The sequence below is a fragment of the Siniperca chuatsi genome, linkage group LG16 (genome assembly GCF_020085105.1).
Source record: "Siniperca chuatsi isolate FFG_IHB_CAS linkage group LG16, ASM2008510v1, whole genome shotgun sequence".
Lineage (NCBI taxonomy): Eukaryota > Metazoa > Chordata > Actinopteri > Centrarchiformes > Sinipercidae > Siniperca > Siniperca chuatsi.
In genome coordinates this window covers 21,570,290-21,588,602 of record NC_058057.1, presented here as the reverse complement: position 1 = coordinate 21,588,602, position 18,313 = coordinate 21,570,290, and the positions used below count along the sequence as shown (strand labels likewise).

Sequence of the window (18,313 nt, the reverse complement as noted above, 5' to 3'; positions counted from 1 at the left end):
CTCGATTCCTCTGCTTATTTCAGTTTACTGTAGTAAAATTAACTCAACAAAAGATTGCTCATACAAATGCTTATAACGTTTAGCTCGAATTAATCAAGAGATAAAAACCTTCTGTCCACCAGAAATAGCGAAAAGTAGTTTTATCTATACAGGAAATAACGTAAACAAACCGGAATTGACCATAGTGGGCGGGAGGTTTTTGAATTCGTGCGGCTCAGTTTTGACTGGTGACAAATCTCATATTTATTAACGTATCCATAAAGGTAAGCATTGACGTTGTGTTATTGAACCATGTCACACATAATAGTATGTTTTAGTTATGTTGAACGCTTAACTTGCACCTAAGCTAAGCTAAGCTAAGCTAACTAGACGCTTGTTATGTTACGTTTTTGAAGGCCTTGTATTTGGGAAATCGCACCAAACTCCATTCAAAATCTGTCAATTTTTATATTCAGCTGAATAGCAAATATATAGGGCATGGTAAGACATTATTTAGTTATAGAATCTTTTGAATACATATAAGCAGAATATGTTTGAAAAGAGCCTAACAGTTACCTAGTTAAATTGTAATTAAACAGCTGGTTCAGTAAAGATATCCAGGATAGACTAAACGTGTTTAATCAGATTATGTCTTCACACAGGTTCCTTTGTCATTGCTGGCATTATATTCATTGCAGATAGAGCAATGTCTTCAAAAATCCCAAGAGGTGAGCAGAATTAACCATTTTTGCACTTTGTTGGTGACTGAATTAATGTGCATTTTAATTTTATAAAGTCAAACAAAGCTGATGTCTGATTAACAATCTTGTGTGTTTTCCAGGTGTGCAGTTACCTGCAGAAACAAAGAAAACAGGTCATAAACTTGAATCCAGAGACACAGCAGCTGTATCTGCAACAGCACATGCTGTCCAAAAATCAGATGGTATCCTTAAATCTCAAAAAGAAAATGTGCCAAGGTAAGAAATTGCTAATCAACACTATTCAAAGTAAAAACTGCACGTTACGACTTAGAAGAATATGGTAAACTGTGGGGTAGACCCGTAACAAACCCATCTAGGCGGTGTGGCACACAATAGGCTGATAAAGATGAACTAAATACCACACTCCACACGACTCTTCTGCCACAGGTAGACACAATTCAAGGGTTAACACTGTTGTCAGGAAGTTACAAATCAAAGCTTTTTAATCTCACAAACATCACAAACCCCTGATACCTGTCAGGCTCTGTATGTTTGCTTCACATCTATTGATTAAATTTTTTTTCACCTTTGTCTTCCAGAAAAAATGTTGCTCCTAAAGTTCACAAAGGGTAAGTCATACATTATGTTGCATATCATGAACATGCAGTGCATTCAGCCTTTTTTTCCCACAACTTTATGTTGTACCTTTCTATAGGGTCTCCACCAGGTATGGGCAACAGGCAGAGCTCAAGGAGCAAAATCAGCATTTGATGGCTACCAATGAGGAGCTGCAGAAAAACCTCACAGACACACAGGTGCAGAAAGCAATTTTAATGAAGTACTTGTGGGATTGTAACATAACTAAGTGCTTGTATTTATACTCTAGTGTAATACTAGCATTATTTATGAATACATCGGTTAGGCTCCTGGTAGAACGCATGTCACTTAAAGGCAGCAGTAGCTCAGTCAGTAGGGACTTGGCTTGGGAACGGAGTGTGGACTGGTAGCTGGGGAGGTGCCAGTTCACCTCCTGGGCACTGCCAAGGTACCCTTGAGCAAGGCACCAAAACACTAACTGCTTGGGTCATCTCTCAATAAATTAATGCATGTGTGCAATACCTAGAGGGATTAATAAAGTATGCCGCCGCCTTCTTGTCAGCTGGAATTGTAGAGCATTTATTTCTTCTTTTTTTTTTTTACTTTGTGCTATTAGAATCTGTGTTGCTTTGATAAAGTCCTTGTTATATTGCAGCAAAGAGTAGCTGAGTTGGAGCTGCAGTTCAGTGACCTTGAAAAGGAAAATGCAGAGGTACAGAAAAACCTGAAGGACTGTCATGTTCTCCTAGTCGCAGCCAAAATAGACCCAGGTGAAAATGTATCACCATTTACAAAATGCATATTTGTCAACCTAATTTCAGTTGTTGCTTGTTAGAAAATAACATAAAATCTCTTTAATTTTTAGTTTTAGGAGAAAGGGCTGGAGAAGCTGCACTACAAAATGAAGAGCAAAGAAAAGAAGTCATGGTATACATATTAATATATTTTATTTCAGTTTACTTGATGTTATACGTACAGTCATGTTTTATTTACCATATGCTTTATCAAACTTCAAATCAAAGCGCATTTGAATCAAACTCACACAAATAACTACAAACTGGAAAATAGGTGAAATTACAGTAGAAACATGCAGTTATCAGTTCCATGCCACATTACCACACAATTACAGAAAATTGAGAAAAAATATTACCTGTTATATATAAATAATTCAAATGTACACTATACTTGTGTTCTACACATAAAGGGTTACAGGCTTTTTGGCTATCAAAGGCAGTGCCGTCTAGTAAACACAACTTCCATTTTCTCTATTTCAGAGTGTCTCCACAGACCTGCTGCATGAATTAAAAGCGTTTGGAGACATTGCATCACAGCAACGTGCTCGGTTAGAGGTGAGTCAAACTCGTTGACTATGTAACTTTGCTATTTGTAGTAGTTGATTTAAGGAATGGTTGGAGTGTATTTTAAATGTTCCTCATTGTACACACTTTAGGAAATCCAAACTACAATGACAGAACTCGCTAAAGCACGGGAACATATGATGCAGGAAAGGGAGAACTTTTCCCTGGAGGCTGCTGAAATGGAAAAAGCTCTCAAGGAAGCAGAAGCTCTCTTGTTGTAAAAGTGTACAATAATTTCCCAATTTAAAATGAGTTGTTTGAAAATGTGTATATTGATGCATAATGTTTGTTTTAATGTTAGTATTAATTAAACTGAATAAAGGATTCTTATTTTCTCATGTTCCTCATCTCCTAATATTTCAAACAGTCAAAGCAAGCTTTTACATACAGCAAGTTCTTACGGGTCGAACAGGATGTACAATATTTTAGATATGTCACCTTATTTGCAATTATCAATGTCCTGTTTGAGAGGAAACAATTTTTCACCAGTATCTCCACAACTGATGATATTTTGTATGTAGGTTGGAGATCAGAGGGGCCTGAAAATGTAATTTAGAAAAAAAAATTTGATACTTTAAAGGGACAGTTCACCCCCCCAAAAAATATTTTTTCCTCTTACCTGTAGTGCTCTTTATCCATCTAGATTGTTTTGTTGTCAGCTGCAAAGTATTGGAGATATCAGCTGTAGAGATTTCTGCCTTTTTTGAATATAATGGGACTACATGGCACTCGGCTTGTGCTCAAAGCGGCAAAAAAAATTAATTTGAAAAACAGCAAAGTCTCTTTCCAGAAATCACGACACGGTTACTTAAGATAATCCACAGACCTTGTGAACAGTTTCATGTAGGAACTATTTTCTTTCTACTGATGGTTCGTACGTCTTACTTTTAATTTTTGAATACTGGACTTTTACTTGTAAAGGAGTATTTTTTCACTGGTTTTTGTTACTTTTATTTAAGTAAAAGATCTGAGTACTTCTACCACTGCCTCTTCATCGATCTTTAGTCCCCATTCATCTTGCAAGGGTTTATTTTGTGTCTGGTAGGTTGATGTAGGGGTTCTCGAAGCTGTCCAGGTTGGTTTTAAGGGTGCTGGAGGTGCTGGTGTTTTTATGACCATTCTCGCCTCTGTTTATTTCTCCTGAGTGGCTGGTGTTGTAGTAGTAGATGAACAGGAAGAAACCTGCCGGGCAAAAAAAGATGGTCACTCACAAGGACAAGCTGAGCCTATGAAATGTAATTTACTTTTAGTTTATCCCTACTTTACACTCATTGCTCATGTAATACATAGGTGGGATTTATTTTCACAGTCATCCATCCTTCAGCTTCAGCGTGCCTTTCAGGTTTTAATGCAGTTAACAGGAGAATAATACAAGATTGTCATTCAGTGCAAAATATGACTCCATGTACCATCAAATGTTTTGCTTTTTTTGCATCGAACAAGTATTGTGCATTGGTCCCCCATTAGTTCATCGTTTTATTAATTGTTTTTTTTTTTTTACCACTTGGCAGCAGTGAAACAAGCTGTAAACAACATTTCACCTTCTAAAGTTGAAATGGCAAACTTGTTAGCAAACAGTTGCCTATTTACACACCAGTAAAGTTGCGACCCCTTTCACATTACACACAGTCTATTCATCTCTTGTTAATATAAAAGTATTATAGCATTCAAGCAGTTTTATCCTGAGTAAAGTAGTAAAACCCCACCTACATGAGCAGTGAATATAAAATAGGATTAAATTAAATTATTTAAAATGTAACAAAGCAATAAATTGAAAGATTATAATTTAGAACTGCTGGATCACATCCAGGCTGATCACAGTTGTGGATACCTTGGAAAGAATTGAGGACCGTGAAAATGTAGTAAGCAGGGATTCGGAGGACACCGTAAGCGAAGAAGGCAAAACCCCATGTGATCCCCAGCAAGCAACACAATCCCAGGATGGCTACAATACTTTTGCCATTTCTGCCAATGTTCTTTACGTTGCCTGCTTTGGTTCTCTTGAGACAAATGAGCCAGGACAGTATGATGATGAAGGTAGTGAAGGTGAAGAGGAAGATCAACACATAGTAGCCTATGTTAACAATGTAGTGGACGTTGCTGTCTGTTATCCAGCACCTGTAAAGGAAGTAAAGGAAAGGAAACGTGGTTCTATTGTATGATTCTGTATATTAAATATATAATCCACAGAAAATGATTTGCCAACTCACATGGCCACGTTTTTTTTAGTGTCATTAGTGTAGATGACTTGTTCACCATATTTTCCTATGATGAGCAGGACAATCGCAACAACACTTGGTAGTACTGGAAATGAAGAAAGAAAATTAATGATAACCAACTAACCACTGAATTGCAAATGTCATGTCCATGATCAAGTCAAACAGCAGAAAATCATGATGTGTACTCACCCCAAGTGGTAATGGAGACTTTGAGTATGTAGTGATGGATTGCAATTTTGCCCCCATTGTACAGCTGCAGCCAGAGGTGGAAAGCCTGCGCAGCAAACCAAGTGAAAGTGGCCAACATAAAGTAGTGCATGAAAGCAGCCATGATCTTACAGACCACAGTGCTCTTCAGTTTTGCCACATAGCTGTTGATCAGGAAAGTAAAGTTAAGCAGGAACATGGCGGACACCAGGTGGATGAGAATCCTTGTGGCTTTACTGGCCTTGGTCCTCCTGTCAAAAGAGACGAACAGAGAAGTCAAATAAGTTAGATTTGTCTTCTTGGTGCCCATAACTTTATGATTTCTAATAGACAAATCATCTTTTTTATTATTATGTAACCTTAGTTACTTTCCATGTTACATTTTTTGGGTCATTTTAATTACCTAAGTTTACCATACTACTTTATGCCACTTATTAAGCTGTACAGTATACTGTATATACATGTTCCTACGGAATATATATATTTCAGTAGGAATAATTCCACAATGTTATTTTGGACAGTTTTATTATTACATACAATGATTATTTCATTATCATTTACAGCACTATTATTTTATTTATATATGTGTAGCTATTTCATGTCCCTTTGCCTGAAAGTAATTTTAGTTTGTACATGCCATTGTTTTATGAGGGACAGTTGTGAGTGTAACAGACTCAGAGTAACATATACAACAGTAGAGTGGAGAGTCTGCTGTGACCCTGAAGAAAGTGAAGTTGGGTGTACACTGTTTTGCCATGTTGGTGTTATTTAAAGAAGATTAGTCAAAGAGAAATTGTAGTGCTTATTACCCACAGGCCAGAGGGACTGGAGAATGCTAGCAAGAAAACAGGGTTACAATTACCCCATCTGGTGAAAGAGTTAAATATATCTTGAACAAATGATGATGATATGTGACTGAAACATTTAGACAATTAAGGAATTAGCTGACTGACAGAATATTAATCAATATATCGCCAATAAACACCAAACATTCACTGATTTCAGTTTCTCAAATATGACAATTTGCTGCTTTTCTCTGTTTTACATCATTGTAAACTGGGAACTCTGGGAAATTGTGAAAGGCATTTTTCACTGTTTTAGGACATTTTATAGACTGGACAATTAAACGATTAATCAAAAAAAAGATCAATTGTTCACAAAAATGATCGTTAAAACCACAATGTGAAAGTCTTTTCACTTGATTAGAATATTAATTTAAAATGTGACTGTGATCATCTGTCATTTACCAAATGGAATTTATTCAAAGGAATTCGAGGCAGAGGCATATTTTAAATAAAGCTATATATTTTAATGGAACAGTATTGGATGTCAACAACCATAAAGGCCAAATATACAGTTCTATATGGCAGTAATGTTTATTGACCAGTTTAGATGAGGTCTATGAGAGAGAAAAGGCAGGAGAGGAGGCTTCACACATTGAAGGAAGTTATATTATAAATATGGTGAGGATGGAGAAGCCTCAAACAAAGCATTTAGATGAGATTTACAGTGGTGGAATATAATTAAGTACATTTACTCAGGTACTGTACTTAAGTACAAATTTGAGGTATCTGTACTTTACTTGATTATTTCCATTTTGTGACACTTCTACTTCTACTACACTACATTTCAGAGGGAAAGATTGTACTTTGTTCTCCTCTACATTTATTTTTATGACAGCTGTAATTACTAGTTACTTTACAAAAAGCTTTTACATTTAAAAACCTTTAAAATATGATGCATTGTTAAAAAAACAACTACCCAACAGTTTATAAAATTTTACCCTAAACGATTAATTAGCTGACTTGTCAACTATCAATAAATTAATAAAACATTAATAAACAAAATTAATAAAACATTTTTCATGCAAAAATGCCAAAGATTTCATGGTTTCAGCTTCTCAAATGTAACGATTTTCTGCTTTTCGTCGTCTTAAATTACAGTAAACGGAATCATTTTGAGGTGTGGACTGTTGGTCAGACAAAACAAGGTCCTGGTGTCACTTTGAGTTCTGGGTAATTGTGATGGGAATTTCTCACTATTTTCTAATTTTTTACAAACCAAACAATAAATGGATTGATCAAGAAAATAACCAGCAGATAATGAAAATAATCATTTGTTACAGCCCTGTATGAAATGAAAAGAGTAAAATGCTGCTTACACATTAATGCATGAGTAATAATAATCTAATGATATACTATATAATAGTACATATATATTATATCATTACATATACTATCGTTTATACACTCACATGGACCATTACTCTGCATTGAGTACTTTTACTTTTGATACTTAAAGTACATTTTCCTGATAATACTTATTTAATTTTACTTGAGTAACCTTTTCAATGCAGGACTTTTGCTTGTAATGGAGTATTTTTTACAGTGTGGTATTAGTACTTAAGTAAAGAAACTGAATACTTGCTCCACCTCTGGAAATGTTTTCATTACTTGCTTTATTTTTTGATAAAGTATTATTTGATATAGTGTACTATATAGTACATAGTAAATAAATGAGGTTACCATATAACCAATGTCTCTTGGACTGAAAACAAACACACGCACAGATATAGAAAGAATTACATATATAATGCAAACTCTGGCCATAAAGGCTGTTCAAAACGTGGGTCATATAAGTAATATTTATTTACATATTACATAATCACTCCTTTGGTCTCTAAACAGTGTTTACATACTTATCAACCTCTATACCGACTTGTACTTGATTTATCTTACCTGTATTATAGCGTATTATATTTTGATTTGCTTAGTACATTAATTCCTTCTATTCCTGTGTGCATTGACGTGATAGTGAGCAGCTGTAACGAAAGAGTTTCCCCTCGGGGATCAATAAAGTATTTTTGATTCTGATTCTGATTTGAATGCAAAGTTAGGTGCAAAATATTCCTGTGACCATACAAGGTGAGGTAAGGGATAGATGGATGTTTGTTTTCATAAGGCATTCATTGGGTACATATCACAGTTATTTCCATAGCACTCCAACAATGAAGCTACTATTCAGCAGTCTCATTTACCTACTGCAAATGTCTTCACATTTTACCCACCACAGTGTTCTGCTGTTCTCGAAAGTGGGCTCATTTACATGAACTTTCCCTACATTAACCGCTGTGGAACAACACACTACAACACATGCTATCATTTGTATTGTATTACCTTAATGTTTTATACTACTGCACTCGGTGATGCTTGTTTTTACATTATAAATAGTTAGAATAAAGACTTAAGCATCTTTGTGTCAATTGTGAATCGATTTTGAAACTTAAAACCCACTTATTTAGAATAGGTTTTAACACTTAGTGGCCCTGTGACACTTCTCTTTATCTTAATGTTGTATTGTGCTCTGCTGACCTATTTGTACTTTTATTATTATTTGTTATTATCATTATTATTTTTTATCTTGTTTTTAATGTTGTACAGCACTTTGGTTCAGCTTCGGTTGTTGGAAGGTGCTATGGAAATAAAGTTTGATTGATTGATTTATTGATTTTACAAGTTGCCTTCATCTCTTTTATTTGTTATTTGTTCACTCTGTTTTTACTAATTGTGACTAAAACCAAAATTTCTCTCTAATTAATTTTTGTACAGGAAATATCTCAGTATGTATGGCTACATAATGAGAAAACTTAGCACGCAAAGGCCTGAATACTCATATCTCTACGTGTCCTGTGCAAAAGATGGTGGATATTACTTAAAAACTCTAAATATATATGTGTGTGTATATATATATATATATATATATATATATATATATATAGAGAGAGAGAGAGAGAGAGAGAGAGAGAGAGAGAGATTACTAATAATATGTGTGTGTGTGTGTGTGTGTGTGTATTATTCGTACTAGTGTGGAGAAGGCTTTACTCACTTTATTTTGCATGTCTGTAATTTCCTGGATGTTTCTTGGAAAGAAAGAACTATTTAATCTGAAACTAATTATAGAGACAAAGTTTTGTTATCATTACCTCAGAAGGAAGTGCATGAAGAGGATTATGCTGAGGAAGAATATGGACAATCCACAGCCAACTTGGGTGATGATGGTAAGGTTGTTCAGGTCATAACTAGACACTGTTTCATTAGGAGGAGTCTGCAAAGAGCAAAAATGTAACACTTTTAAGCATTTTGTCACAAGCACTGGCATTGGTAATCAGGATGATTTATGATGAACTTAATTACTGAAGGGGGAAATTTAAAGGTGGGGTGCGATTCTGGAGAAATCCAATACCATGACAAATACTCTGTGATATAGAGCGAACGACGACACAGCAAGTAATGTTAGGTTGTCTAGGTTGTGGGTTTGTAAACTGTCGCTACAGTTGCTGCTGTGAAGCGAACAGCCAGAGAGGACTGGACGGTTTCCCAGAGCCAGCACAGCAGCTGCAGACAGCGATGCTCACAACTCTCCTGCTGCTATAGCTAACATTTCAACAACAGCATATCTTGGCAAATTAGAAAGTAAGCTGAATGTCCGTGGGCAAGTCATTGAACGTTACCTGACACACAAATCATGGTCCGAGCCACTTTGTTTGTTTCCCATTTACAGAGCCAGGGCTGTGTACAAACACCGGATTCTTTTTCAGCGCGCACACTGAACGGACAGCTAGCGGACCATAAGGAGACATTCGCTGAATCTGACAACAAACGTGTACTGGATTGGAATCGCATACCCCACCTTTAAAACTGTGGAGAGAAATTTAAAATGAGGTAACTATGGTACAGAGTGCAATCATCTAATACGCTCATACAGAGGAATGTCCAAATATTTGTATCGGAATGTATATCATGAAAATAATACAAAAAGTAAAACGCACCAATAAGATAGCAAAAAATGTCAAATGTGAACACAGGCATGTAATGTTCTCTCCAACATTTATTGTCCGACATCCGTCACCCGTCCAGTTTGGTCGTCTTCCTAAAAGACAGGAGCATGCAAACAGTGCAGAGCTGAAACTTGCATTTGAGTGATGAACGACAAGAAGACTTAAATATCAACACTCCGACAAGTCAGGTTTAATCCAATTTACCCCAATGTCACCCAGAATTTAACTGATTAGATGTTTGGTACTCCTGATGAGAGTGGTAAATTTCAGATTGGTTTGAAATAAATTTTTAACTTCTGTTTTCTATCAAATAAAATAAATTAAAATTCAGGCATGTGTAGTGCCCCTTCAATATACAGATGGCCAAAAATATAATGTGACTGATTTCCAGCTGTAATGAAGATTTCTTTATTTAATAAATACCATCATCAGAAAAGGACATAAAAGGCCGTAACTAATACCATTAATGATGGTTCTGCCCCATTTATGTGTCCCAATAATGGTGCCTATACACGGTATATCTTACACGTTCATAGGCCTTTTTCACAGCAGAAATTTTGACTTATAGTAGGAAAAGCACAGTGTGCTAGCATGCACAATAACAAGCATCTAAATGGAATTCAGCCATCGTTCATTTTATTATTTACACCTGTGCTTTTCTTACATGTCAAAATGTCTTCTGTGAAAAAGGCGTATTACACCAGATCGTCAGTGTATTCTGTGACATGTTTCATGTACTATTCTAAAATACTTGGGTCATAGCAGCAGTCACGTTGTGGGGTTTTGATCCTAAAAGCCATTGTTTCTGTTATCAATTACACTTGTGCTGATGTGTCCAAATGTCTGCTCTGAAAATGTAACACATGTAACACATTAAATGACCTATAAATGATAGAGAGAAAAGAGGGCACCATCACTCATAGATGTAGACCCATCCAAAATTTAATCTTAAAGCAACATCTTACTGTACATCAACATGCAAATAAGCAAGTGGGATAAATACCTTCACCATTCCATGATTGACAAGATGCAATTCCTTCCTGTAAAGAAAACAACAGAACTGCATTAACAATATGCTCTTGGATGGTAAACAAACTCAAAGAAGTACAACTAATACACATTTGATGATGCATTTCTTTTAACTTACGTATTTCATATTCAGAAAATTGAGGGATATTTTGTCTGTGAGATTGGTGATACTGGTTCCCATTTCGACCGCTAAAACCTCATTACCGAGAACAGCGCTGTTCATCTCATCCTGAAAAAATGGAACAACTACAAAATAGTAACATGATCAAATATGTAAGGAGTATTTACAGTATCACTGAAGGTGAAATGAGATATTTTTTCTTACCTTAGTTAGATTGGTGAATCGGAAAAGAGCTGCAAATGGAACTCTAACGTTCAAACTGACAGCTTTTTCAAACGCTTCTTTTGACACTGTAACAGATCTTGAAAATTGAGGCAGATTATCTCTGCTTTCTATAATCTGCAAGGAAGAGCATAACAAGTGTGTTGTATAAATCGTGTACAGTGCAGTTTTAAAGTCTAAAGACTTACGAAAATATTCACTTTAACTGCATCCAATTATAATCCAGGAAATTACTTAGCATTTAGGAAATTACTTTGCTTTTTTTTTTTTAAAATGAAACAAAAATTTGTGACCTGTTTTTAAACATTTACATCTTCAGTAAATGGGCCACAAACAGATTAGAGAAGTTGGAAAGTATTGAGGGAAGGACCAACACATTGTGTCCTTCAAGTTGCTATTTAAGTACTTCAGTAAATGTAATCAGTTAAAGGAATAGTTCAACATTTTGGAAACTACTGTGCTACTGTTGCGATTTTAGGAAGAGATACGTGCTGTAACTATTTCTTGACAGACAAATGTTAATCCATTCGCCCAGTGATTCTGTGCAGCATCTCCGGCTATAGCGCAGGTTGCCAGATTCAGGTGGCGAACAGAGGTTGTCTCTGTACAGGTACAATGGTAATGCAGCACACTGTCACTGCACCTGGCTGTTGTTTGCCAAGAAATTGTTCCAGCAAGTAACTCCCCATAAAACACACTGCTGTTTTCATTAGCATGGCTCTGTGGATGACAATGTCAGTCTTTCTGTCGGTCAGTCCACCACTTTGGTCCAGACTGAAATATCTCAGTAACAATTTGATGGATTGCCATGAACTTTTGACATTTGTGATTCCAAGAGGATGACTCCTACAGACTTTGGTGATCCCCTAACTTTTCCTCTCACCCTAACACGAGCTTCACACTTTCGGTTTTAGTAAAATTTGGATGGATTGCCATGAAATTTGGTACAGATATTGTAATAACTTTAGTGATCCTCTGAAGTTTCTCCTAGCGCCATTATCAGGTCAAAATATCAGTTTGCTCGATACTTTTTATGACCAAATACTTGCAAAACTAATGATATTCCCATCAGCCTCAGCTGTACTTTGTGTTTAGCGCTAATTGGCAAATGTTAGCATGCTAACATGCTAAACTAAGATGGTAAACATCAGCATTTTAGCAATTTCTGTAAAGTACTGCTGCACCTACAGCCTGCTAGCATGGCAACAGACTCAGTCTTGTTACATTTTTGTGTACATACAGATTAACCAAACATGACACATGACATTAACTAATATGCTTTTGAGTTTTTGGTATACATATTTTTTAAGTCTTCCAGCCTTTATGCTATGCTAGGCTAAACGCTTCCTGATTCCAGCTCACAACTTAACGTATACACATGATGTTGGTTATGATCCTTTCACCTTGCTCTTGGAAAAAAAAGCAAGTAAGAGTATTTCCCAAAATGTTGAACAAGTCCTTCATTTACACCACCACAAATTATTTACAAATGAGAGACAGGGTGGCTGGATGACATGTCCTTAAAGTTTATATTGACCACTCATTTCATCACTCTCAAGTTAGATAATCATCACATCCAACACATACTGTTATTCTGAAGTTATTCTGTTGACATAGCACATGTATGGAGGTCAAATAAAAGTAATGCACCCACACTCATGCTGTCATTTGGAGACACATAAGCAAAGGAGACTTCGTCTATGTTCACAGGGTCTGTTTCTCTCACTAAGATACCCGTGACTCCTTCTCCCACAGTCACTGTAGCTGAAGACCCATTGATGGAGGCGGCGAGGTTGGCCATTTTGTTCATAAATCCACTGTTGACAGATGGAAGAATATTCATGCCTTATAGATGAGGTATCATACATGCAACTCTGTAATCAGTACTTTAATAGTTTTTGCATACATTTTCTTTAAGGTCAAAACCTGAGTATATACATTACCATGGTAGCCTAACACATTTTCCCTGTTTTAATTTCAATGTTTAGAAGGAATAGTTCCAGTCAGATGAGAAGACCAATACCACTCTCATGTTTGTGCATTAACTATGGTGCTGGAGCTTGGAAGTGATTAACTTAGCTTAGCTCAAAGACTGGATGCAGGGAGAAACAGCTAGCCTGGCACTGTCCAAAGTTTAAAAAATCTGCTTAATAGCACCTCTAAAGTTCACAAATGAACACATTCTATCTTGTGTGCTTAATGCTCACACATTCAGAAATGTAAAGCTGTATGGTTTCACGGAGAGTTTCGTGCTGTAACTATTTCTTGGTGAACAACAGCTTCCTGGCAAATTATCAGTTTTGCATTTCTGTTATTAGTGAGCGTAAGGGGGTTTGGAAAACAGATTTTTAAACTTTGGACTGAACCAGGCTAGCTGTTTCCCCCTGCTTCCAATCTTCATGCTGAACTAAGTTAATCGCCTCCTTGCTCAAACTCCACAGTGGTATTCATCTTCTCACCTCACTATTGGAAAGAAAGTGAATAGTTTAGTTTAGTTTAGTTCTTTACATGTATCTGTCAGGACCATGTACAAAAAACATTAACCACACACATATATTTCCTAAAATGTCTAACTATTCCTTTAATAAATTCTTGGAGCATGTCTTACGCAGCTTGGGCAGCATCAGTTTCTTCTCCTACATTATGGTTTAATGTCATATTGCGCTTATTGAGATAATCGGAATCAAGTTCCTTCTCAGGCTTTTTCACTGGATTATCACAGTTGAGACAGCTTTTGTTTGTTGCTGTTATGTTGATGAAGTACTTGTCCTGGACCTGTTGATCTGAAAGAAAGGGACATCTAGTTTTATCTCAAGCGTTAGCTAGCATTTTTGACAACTTTCAAAATTCACTCCTGTCAGTTTAATTCATTAGGTCATCTTGTTTTTCATTCATTCCATTTCCTTTCACTAGATCAAACATCTGTATGGTAAAATACACAGTTGTATGTAACAGTTTGTGACAATTAAAGCAAGTGTCCACAGCATTAATTAGCATGTTGTGCATTATATTGTGCGCTCATTGCTATCAGCAAAACAAGCCAGATATGATAGAAGTTTGGAGAGCTGCAGAAGCAACATTTACACATTCATTTTTTGCTTCTCTGAAGGGAACTTACCCCTGCAGTATTTTTCTTCATAAGTTGATTGTTCACATATGGTCTTTGTATCCAAACATCTAACCTGGCAAGATCCTATTAATGGAAACACTGTCAGAATTGGTACCCATCCACAGTAAAGAAGAAATATAAGCCAAGCGTGACAGAGCTATGAAGGCACACAACTTCAGAAAGTAAATATCTAAAATTATTTTAAAATGTCTTTGATATTACTCTGACTGTATGAGGGGTGGTAAAAAAGTGAATAGTAGACTTCTACATTATTTAACTAATATTTAATAACTTAATTAAAAGAGACTATTTATCATTGCAAATGTTTAAGTTAAGTGCAAATGTAATTATATTTTATTAGACCTGTTTTTGTCATTTAATTTTTACAGACTGAACTGTCAGCTTACCTGTGACAGTGTGATTGAAGATGCACTCTGAATCTGGATCGTAAAAGAAATTTATATTAACAAAAACATATTTTATCTTTGTATCTTTAAAGAGGAACTGTTGTTTTACATTTTTAAAGGGCCTGTTCACCCAAATCTCTCTCTTTCACACACATATACACACACACAAACAAGAAAACAGACATATTTTTCAACTTTCCTCATCTGCCCTGGACAATAAACACAGTGAAGGTGAATATAATTTAATTTTGTGGTGCTAAAAATGTTGAAAAATGACACTGGAAAAGGTAAAACAGTTATAGTTATACAGTTATGTAGTATCACCTGTGAGGCCAGACACTGTGGTGTTGCAGTTTCCTTGCAGGACAAACAGACGTATTGGACATTTATCGTTGAAATGCCATTTTGAAAGGAGTAGTAGATAGGCACCATCCTTTTTCTCTATTTGAGGCCACTGTCTCTTCAACTCTATTAATTAAAAACAGAAATAGAGTCATATTTTTAGCTTGTTGAAATGCTGATGTCATTTTTTTTAAATATTTATTATTCTGTGAGTATAACAATTTGGTTGTACTCACGTTTTTCTGTTGAGTTTTTCTTCAGAAATATTATGCAACCATTTCCTGCTAAGAGGTAAAGAATGCAGTCTTTTTTATGTCACGTAGTAATTTCATAATACTCTTACATACGTTTACACAATATTTTACAGCAGTTACCCAAAAGCAGATATACTTACAAACAAAAAGGAATATCTACAAATAATAAAATCAAAATAATTTATTATAGTTCAATGGATACACAAGAAATCTGACCTGGCCATTTAGTCTAGACTGATGGCTCATGGCAACCCAATCGCTGGAATAAAATGTATGAATTATGCATTTCTGGAAACCACAGATACCTGCAGTCTGTACATTTAAAGCATTTAATCTCTACGTTTCAAATGCTGTGATTGGTCTGGTTAGGTTTAGGCACAATAAACACTTGGTTATGATTAGGAACATGATTTGGGTTAAAACACCCGGTGTTGTCACCATAAAAACATCCGCAAATGTCCCAACGCCTCGCAAAAAATATCTGGTTTTGTTGCTAAAAACAAGCGGTGTTTTTGCCATAAAAATGGTTGTGGTCTCAGGTGGAGTATAAGTATCAAGTAGCATAAAATGGAAATACTCAAGTAAAGTAAAAGTACCTCAGAATTGCACTAGTACAGTAACTGAGTAAATGTACTTAGTTACTTTCCACCACTGATCTTTCCCATCTCTACCAGTCCTATGTGGTAGGCTGCAGTACCACACCTTAACCCCTTAATCATGCCAGTCAAAGATTTTACAACAAACAATGGTTAAGAAAAAAAAATAGAGCCTGAAATATTTATATAGCTTGTGTGACTACTGTAATTAAAATGTTTATTATAGTTTTGACTTACTTTGATTCCACTGTTTTTGTGCACTGATGACGCCATTGAAGTTATCAACAACAACCAAATGTGGATTTTTGTCGCTCAAACATGTTCTGAGTTTGTCACAACTCTTATCCTTTGGGCAGGTATTGTTCGTTTCTTGGGCTAAAATACCAGATTCACATAACATAACAAGTTAAACAAAAATTCCATATTCTTCTCACAATATTTCTTACACATTATAAGAACCATAGTAGATGTTTTTCCAGTTTTCTATATTCATGCTCAAAACATGTAATTCCTTAAGAGAACAATACAATGTGATATTCAAGCAGTTGTTTGAAGTTCAACAGAGATCCCATCAGGCTTTAGTACTTGGAGATTGTGTCTACTTACATACAAGACAAATACTCAGAAGGCTCACAAAGAAAACCCAAGTCATCCAGTTCATGTTCTTTTGATGGCATGAAGGCTCAGTCAAGATGTGTGATCCAATCACTGCTACAGTAGATGAATAACAAGTATTATTATAGTGTACTTTTCTGCAAGGGATCATCAGCCAAAAATGACCCAAGTATTTAAATTCTTACCTTTCTCTGGTTGAAGTAATGTCAAAACACTGAACAGCAGCACTAAATAAGAGCAGCTGAATATTTTGGCCAGATGAATATGTTGTCAAACTGACTTTGCATAGCTGCTTGCCGCAGAAATTTTGTTTTGCAAATTAATCCTTGTGCCACTCTCCCATGCAAAATAACCCAAATAACAATATGCTTGGTGAACATCCAGTGATGATGTAACAGACTGAATGGTGGTTGTGATGTACAGTGGCTTGTTGTCTTGTGGTGAAAATATATTAAATGTGTGAATACCAAATAATTCAGGGGTGTGGGAAGAGTATAACCTTTACAAAAACATCATCAAGAATACTTGATCATTTTTCAGAAGGATCATGTCTGCTAACTATTTTTAATAACAGCCTATATTTTTTAATGTAAAGTAAATAGTAAATATTCAGGAGGAAAGTATAAATGATGAGGAATAATTTAAATTAAAATTTGAATTATATTTTACTTGTCATTTATAATTGCATTTGGAAATGGATTTTCCAAACATCTCCACTCCATAAAATTTCATTTGTTCTTAGCTAAACACACACACACAAAAACCTGTTAAAACATTGACTGGGTCACAAAAAGTAATTAACATATTTATATATTATACAGATCAAATACATCCAAATTATTTCATCGCTCTGAAACAATATAAAATGTACAAAGACCAGTCTGCAATGCAGCTTGTGTAAAGATTGGGCCTGTATATACAATAAATAACAAAATTTAAATAAATAACCAAGATTATGAGCTTTCACTATAAATCCAGATTACCTTTTTGGAGATGTGTCGCTATAAAATGCAACTACATATTTAGTCAAAATTTTGTTAAGACCAGAATCTGACTGGTTGACATTTATTTTGCCATATAAAAATGTTTCATTCCATAGAAATGTATCATTTCAAAGAAAACAGCATATTAAATGTGCAGATACAACAAAATGCACCTAAAAACCCAACCAGTCAACTACGCAGGCAACAGAGCCAAATCCAGTTTCGATACAGTGTAAATTCTGGTAAGCTCAGCTGATAAGCTCTAGCTGCTGAAGTATTTGTAGCATCATGTGTGAGAGAGAGGAAATTTTAATATTTTTCAATTAAATTTCCCTTCGCCTGTGGTATTTGTTATTTGCATGGCTCACTGCGTTTGTTTCATTGCCTATACACACACAGCAATCTGCTCAAACGTTTCAATTTTACAACAGCTAATAATAATAATAATAATAATAATAATAATAATAATAATAAAACTTTATTTATAGAGCACTTATCAAAACAAAGTACAAAGTGCTTCACAACAAGAGAAATAAAATACCACAGTGAATGACACGAAAGCAATAAAATAAACAGCCAGTTCAGGTAAAATCAGGATATGCTTTCAGATAAAAATGTGTTTTGAGACGAGACTTAAACGAAGACACTGACTCAGACAACCTAATTTCTTCGGGCAGGTTGTTCCAGAGCCTCTGGGCCCTGATAGCAAAAGCTCTGTCCCCCTTAGTTTTCATCCT

At 35.5% G+C, this 18,313-nt stretch overlaps 2 protein-coding genes across 3 annotated transcripts; one reads left to right on the top strand and one right to left on the bottom strand.

Annotated features, from left to right (window-relative positions):
- Positions 1–121: 121 nt before the first annotated feature.
- On the top strand, positions 122–2,975 carry knstrn (kinetochore localized astrin (SPAG5) binding protein). 2 transcript variants are annotated; one of them, XM_044169523.1, is made up of 9 exons: positions 122–263; positions 642–707; positions 821–956; positions 1,280–1,309; positions 1,396–1,495; positions 1,933–2,047; positions 2,143–2,204; positions 2,552–2,626; positions 2,728–2,975. In XM_044169523.1, the coding sequence occupies exons 2-9, from the start codon at positions 686–688 to the stop codon at positions 2,854–2,856; spliced, it is 669 nt and encodes a 222-aa protein (XP_044025458.1). In that variant the 5' UTR covers positions 122–263; positions 642–685; the 3' UTR covers positions 2,857–2,975. The 2 variants fall into 2 exon arrangements, with proteins under 2 accessions (XP_044025458.1, XP_044025459.1); XM_044169524.1 differs by lacking the exon at positions 122–263 and adding an exon at positions 277–480.
- LOC122863239 (adhesion G-protein coupled receptor G2-like) lies at positions 2,208–16,836 on the bottom strand. The gene is made up of 18 exons (XM_044169522.1): positions 16,779–16,836; positions 16,585–16,689; positions 16,216–16,353; positions 15,365–15,412; positions 15,111–15,254; positions 14,787–14,819; positions 14,389–14,463; positions 13,879–14,053; positions 12,925–13,087; positions 11,253–11,387; positions 11,046–11,156; positions 10,902–10,938; positions 9,890–9,990; positions 9,044–9,165; positions 5,044–5,312; positions 4,846–4,939; positions 4,467–4,753; positions 2,208–3,817 (listed from the first exon to the last, which is right to left on the bottom strand). The coding sequence occupies exons 2-18, from the start codon at positions 16,637–16,639 to the stop codon at positions 3,663–3,665; spliced, it is 2,142 nt and encodes a 713-aa protein (XP_044025457.1). The 5' UTR covers positions 16,640–16,689; positions 16,779–16,836; the 3' UTR covers positions 2,208–3,662.
- Positions 16,837–18,313: the final 1,477 nt, after the last annotated feature.

Excerpts from the sequence above, each read along its gene's own strand:
- knstrn (XM_044169523.1), top strand. The coding sequence starts at position 686 with ATGTCTTCAAAAATCCCAAGAG. Across the intron at positions 957-1,279 it reads CAAAAAGAAAATGTGCCAAG|AAAAAATGTTGCTCCTAAAG; the intron begins GTAAGAAATTGC and ends TTTGTCTTCCAG. Across the intron at positions 2,205-2,551 it reads AGCAAAGAAAAGAAGTCATG|AGTGTCTCCACAGACCTGCT; the intron begins GTATACATATTA and ends TCTCTATTTCAG.
- LOC122863239 (XM_044169522.1), bottom strand. The coding sequence starts at position 16,639 with ATGAACTGGATGACTTGGGTTTTCTTTGTGAGCCTTCTGAGTATTTGT. Across the intron at positions 15,255-15,364 it reads GAAAAACTCAACAGAAAAAC|AGTTGAAGAGACAGTGGCCT; the intron begins GTGAGTACAACC and ends TTTAATTAATAG. Across the intron at positions 13,088-13,878 it reads ACTGATGCTGCCCAAGCTGC|TGGATTTATGAACAAAATGG; the intron begins GTAAGACATGCT and ends ATCTGTCAACAG.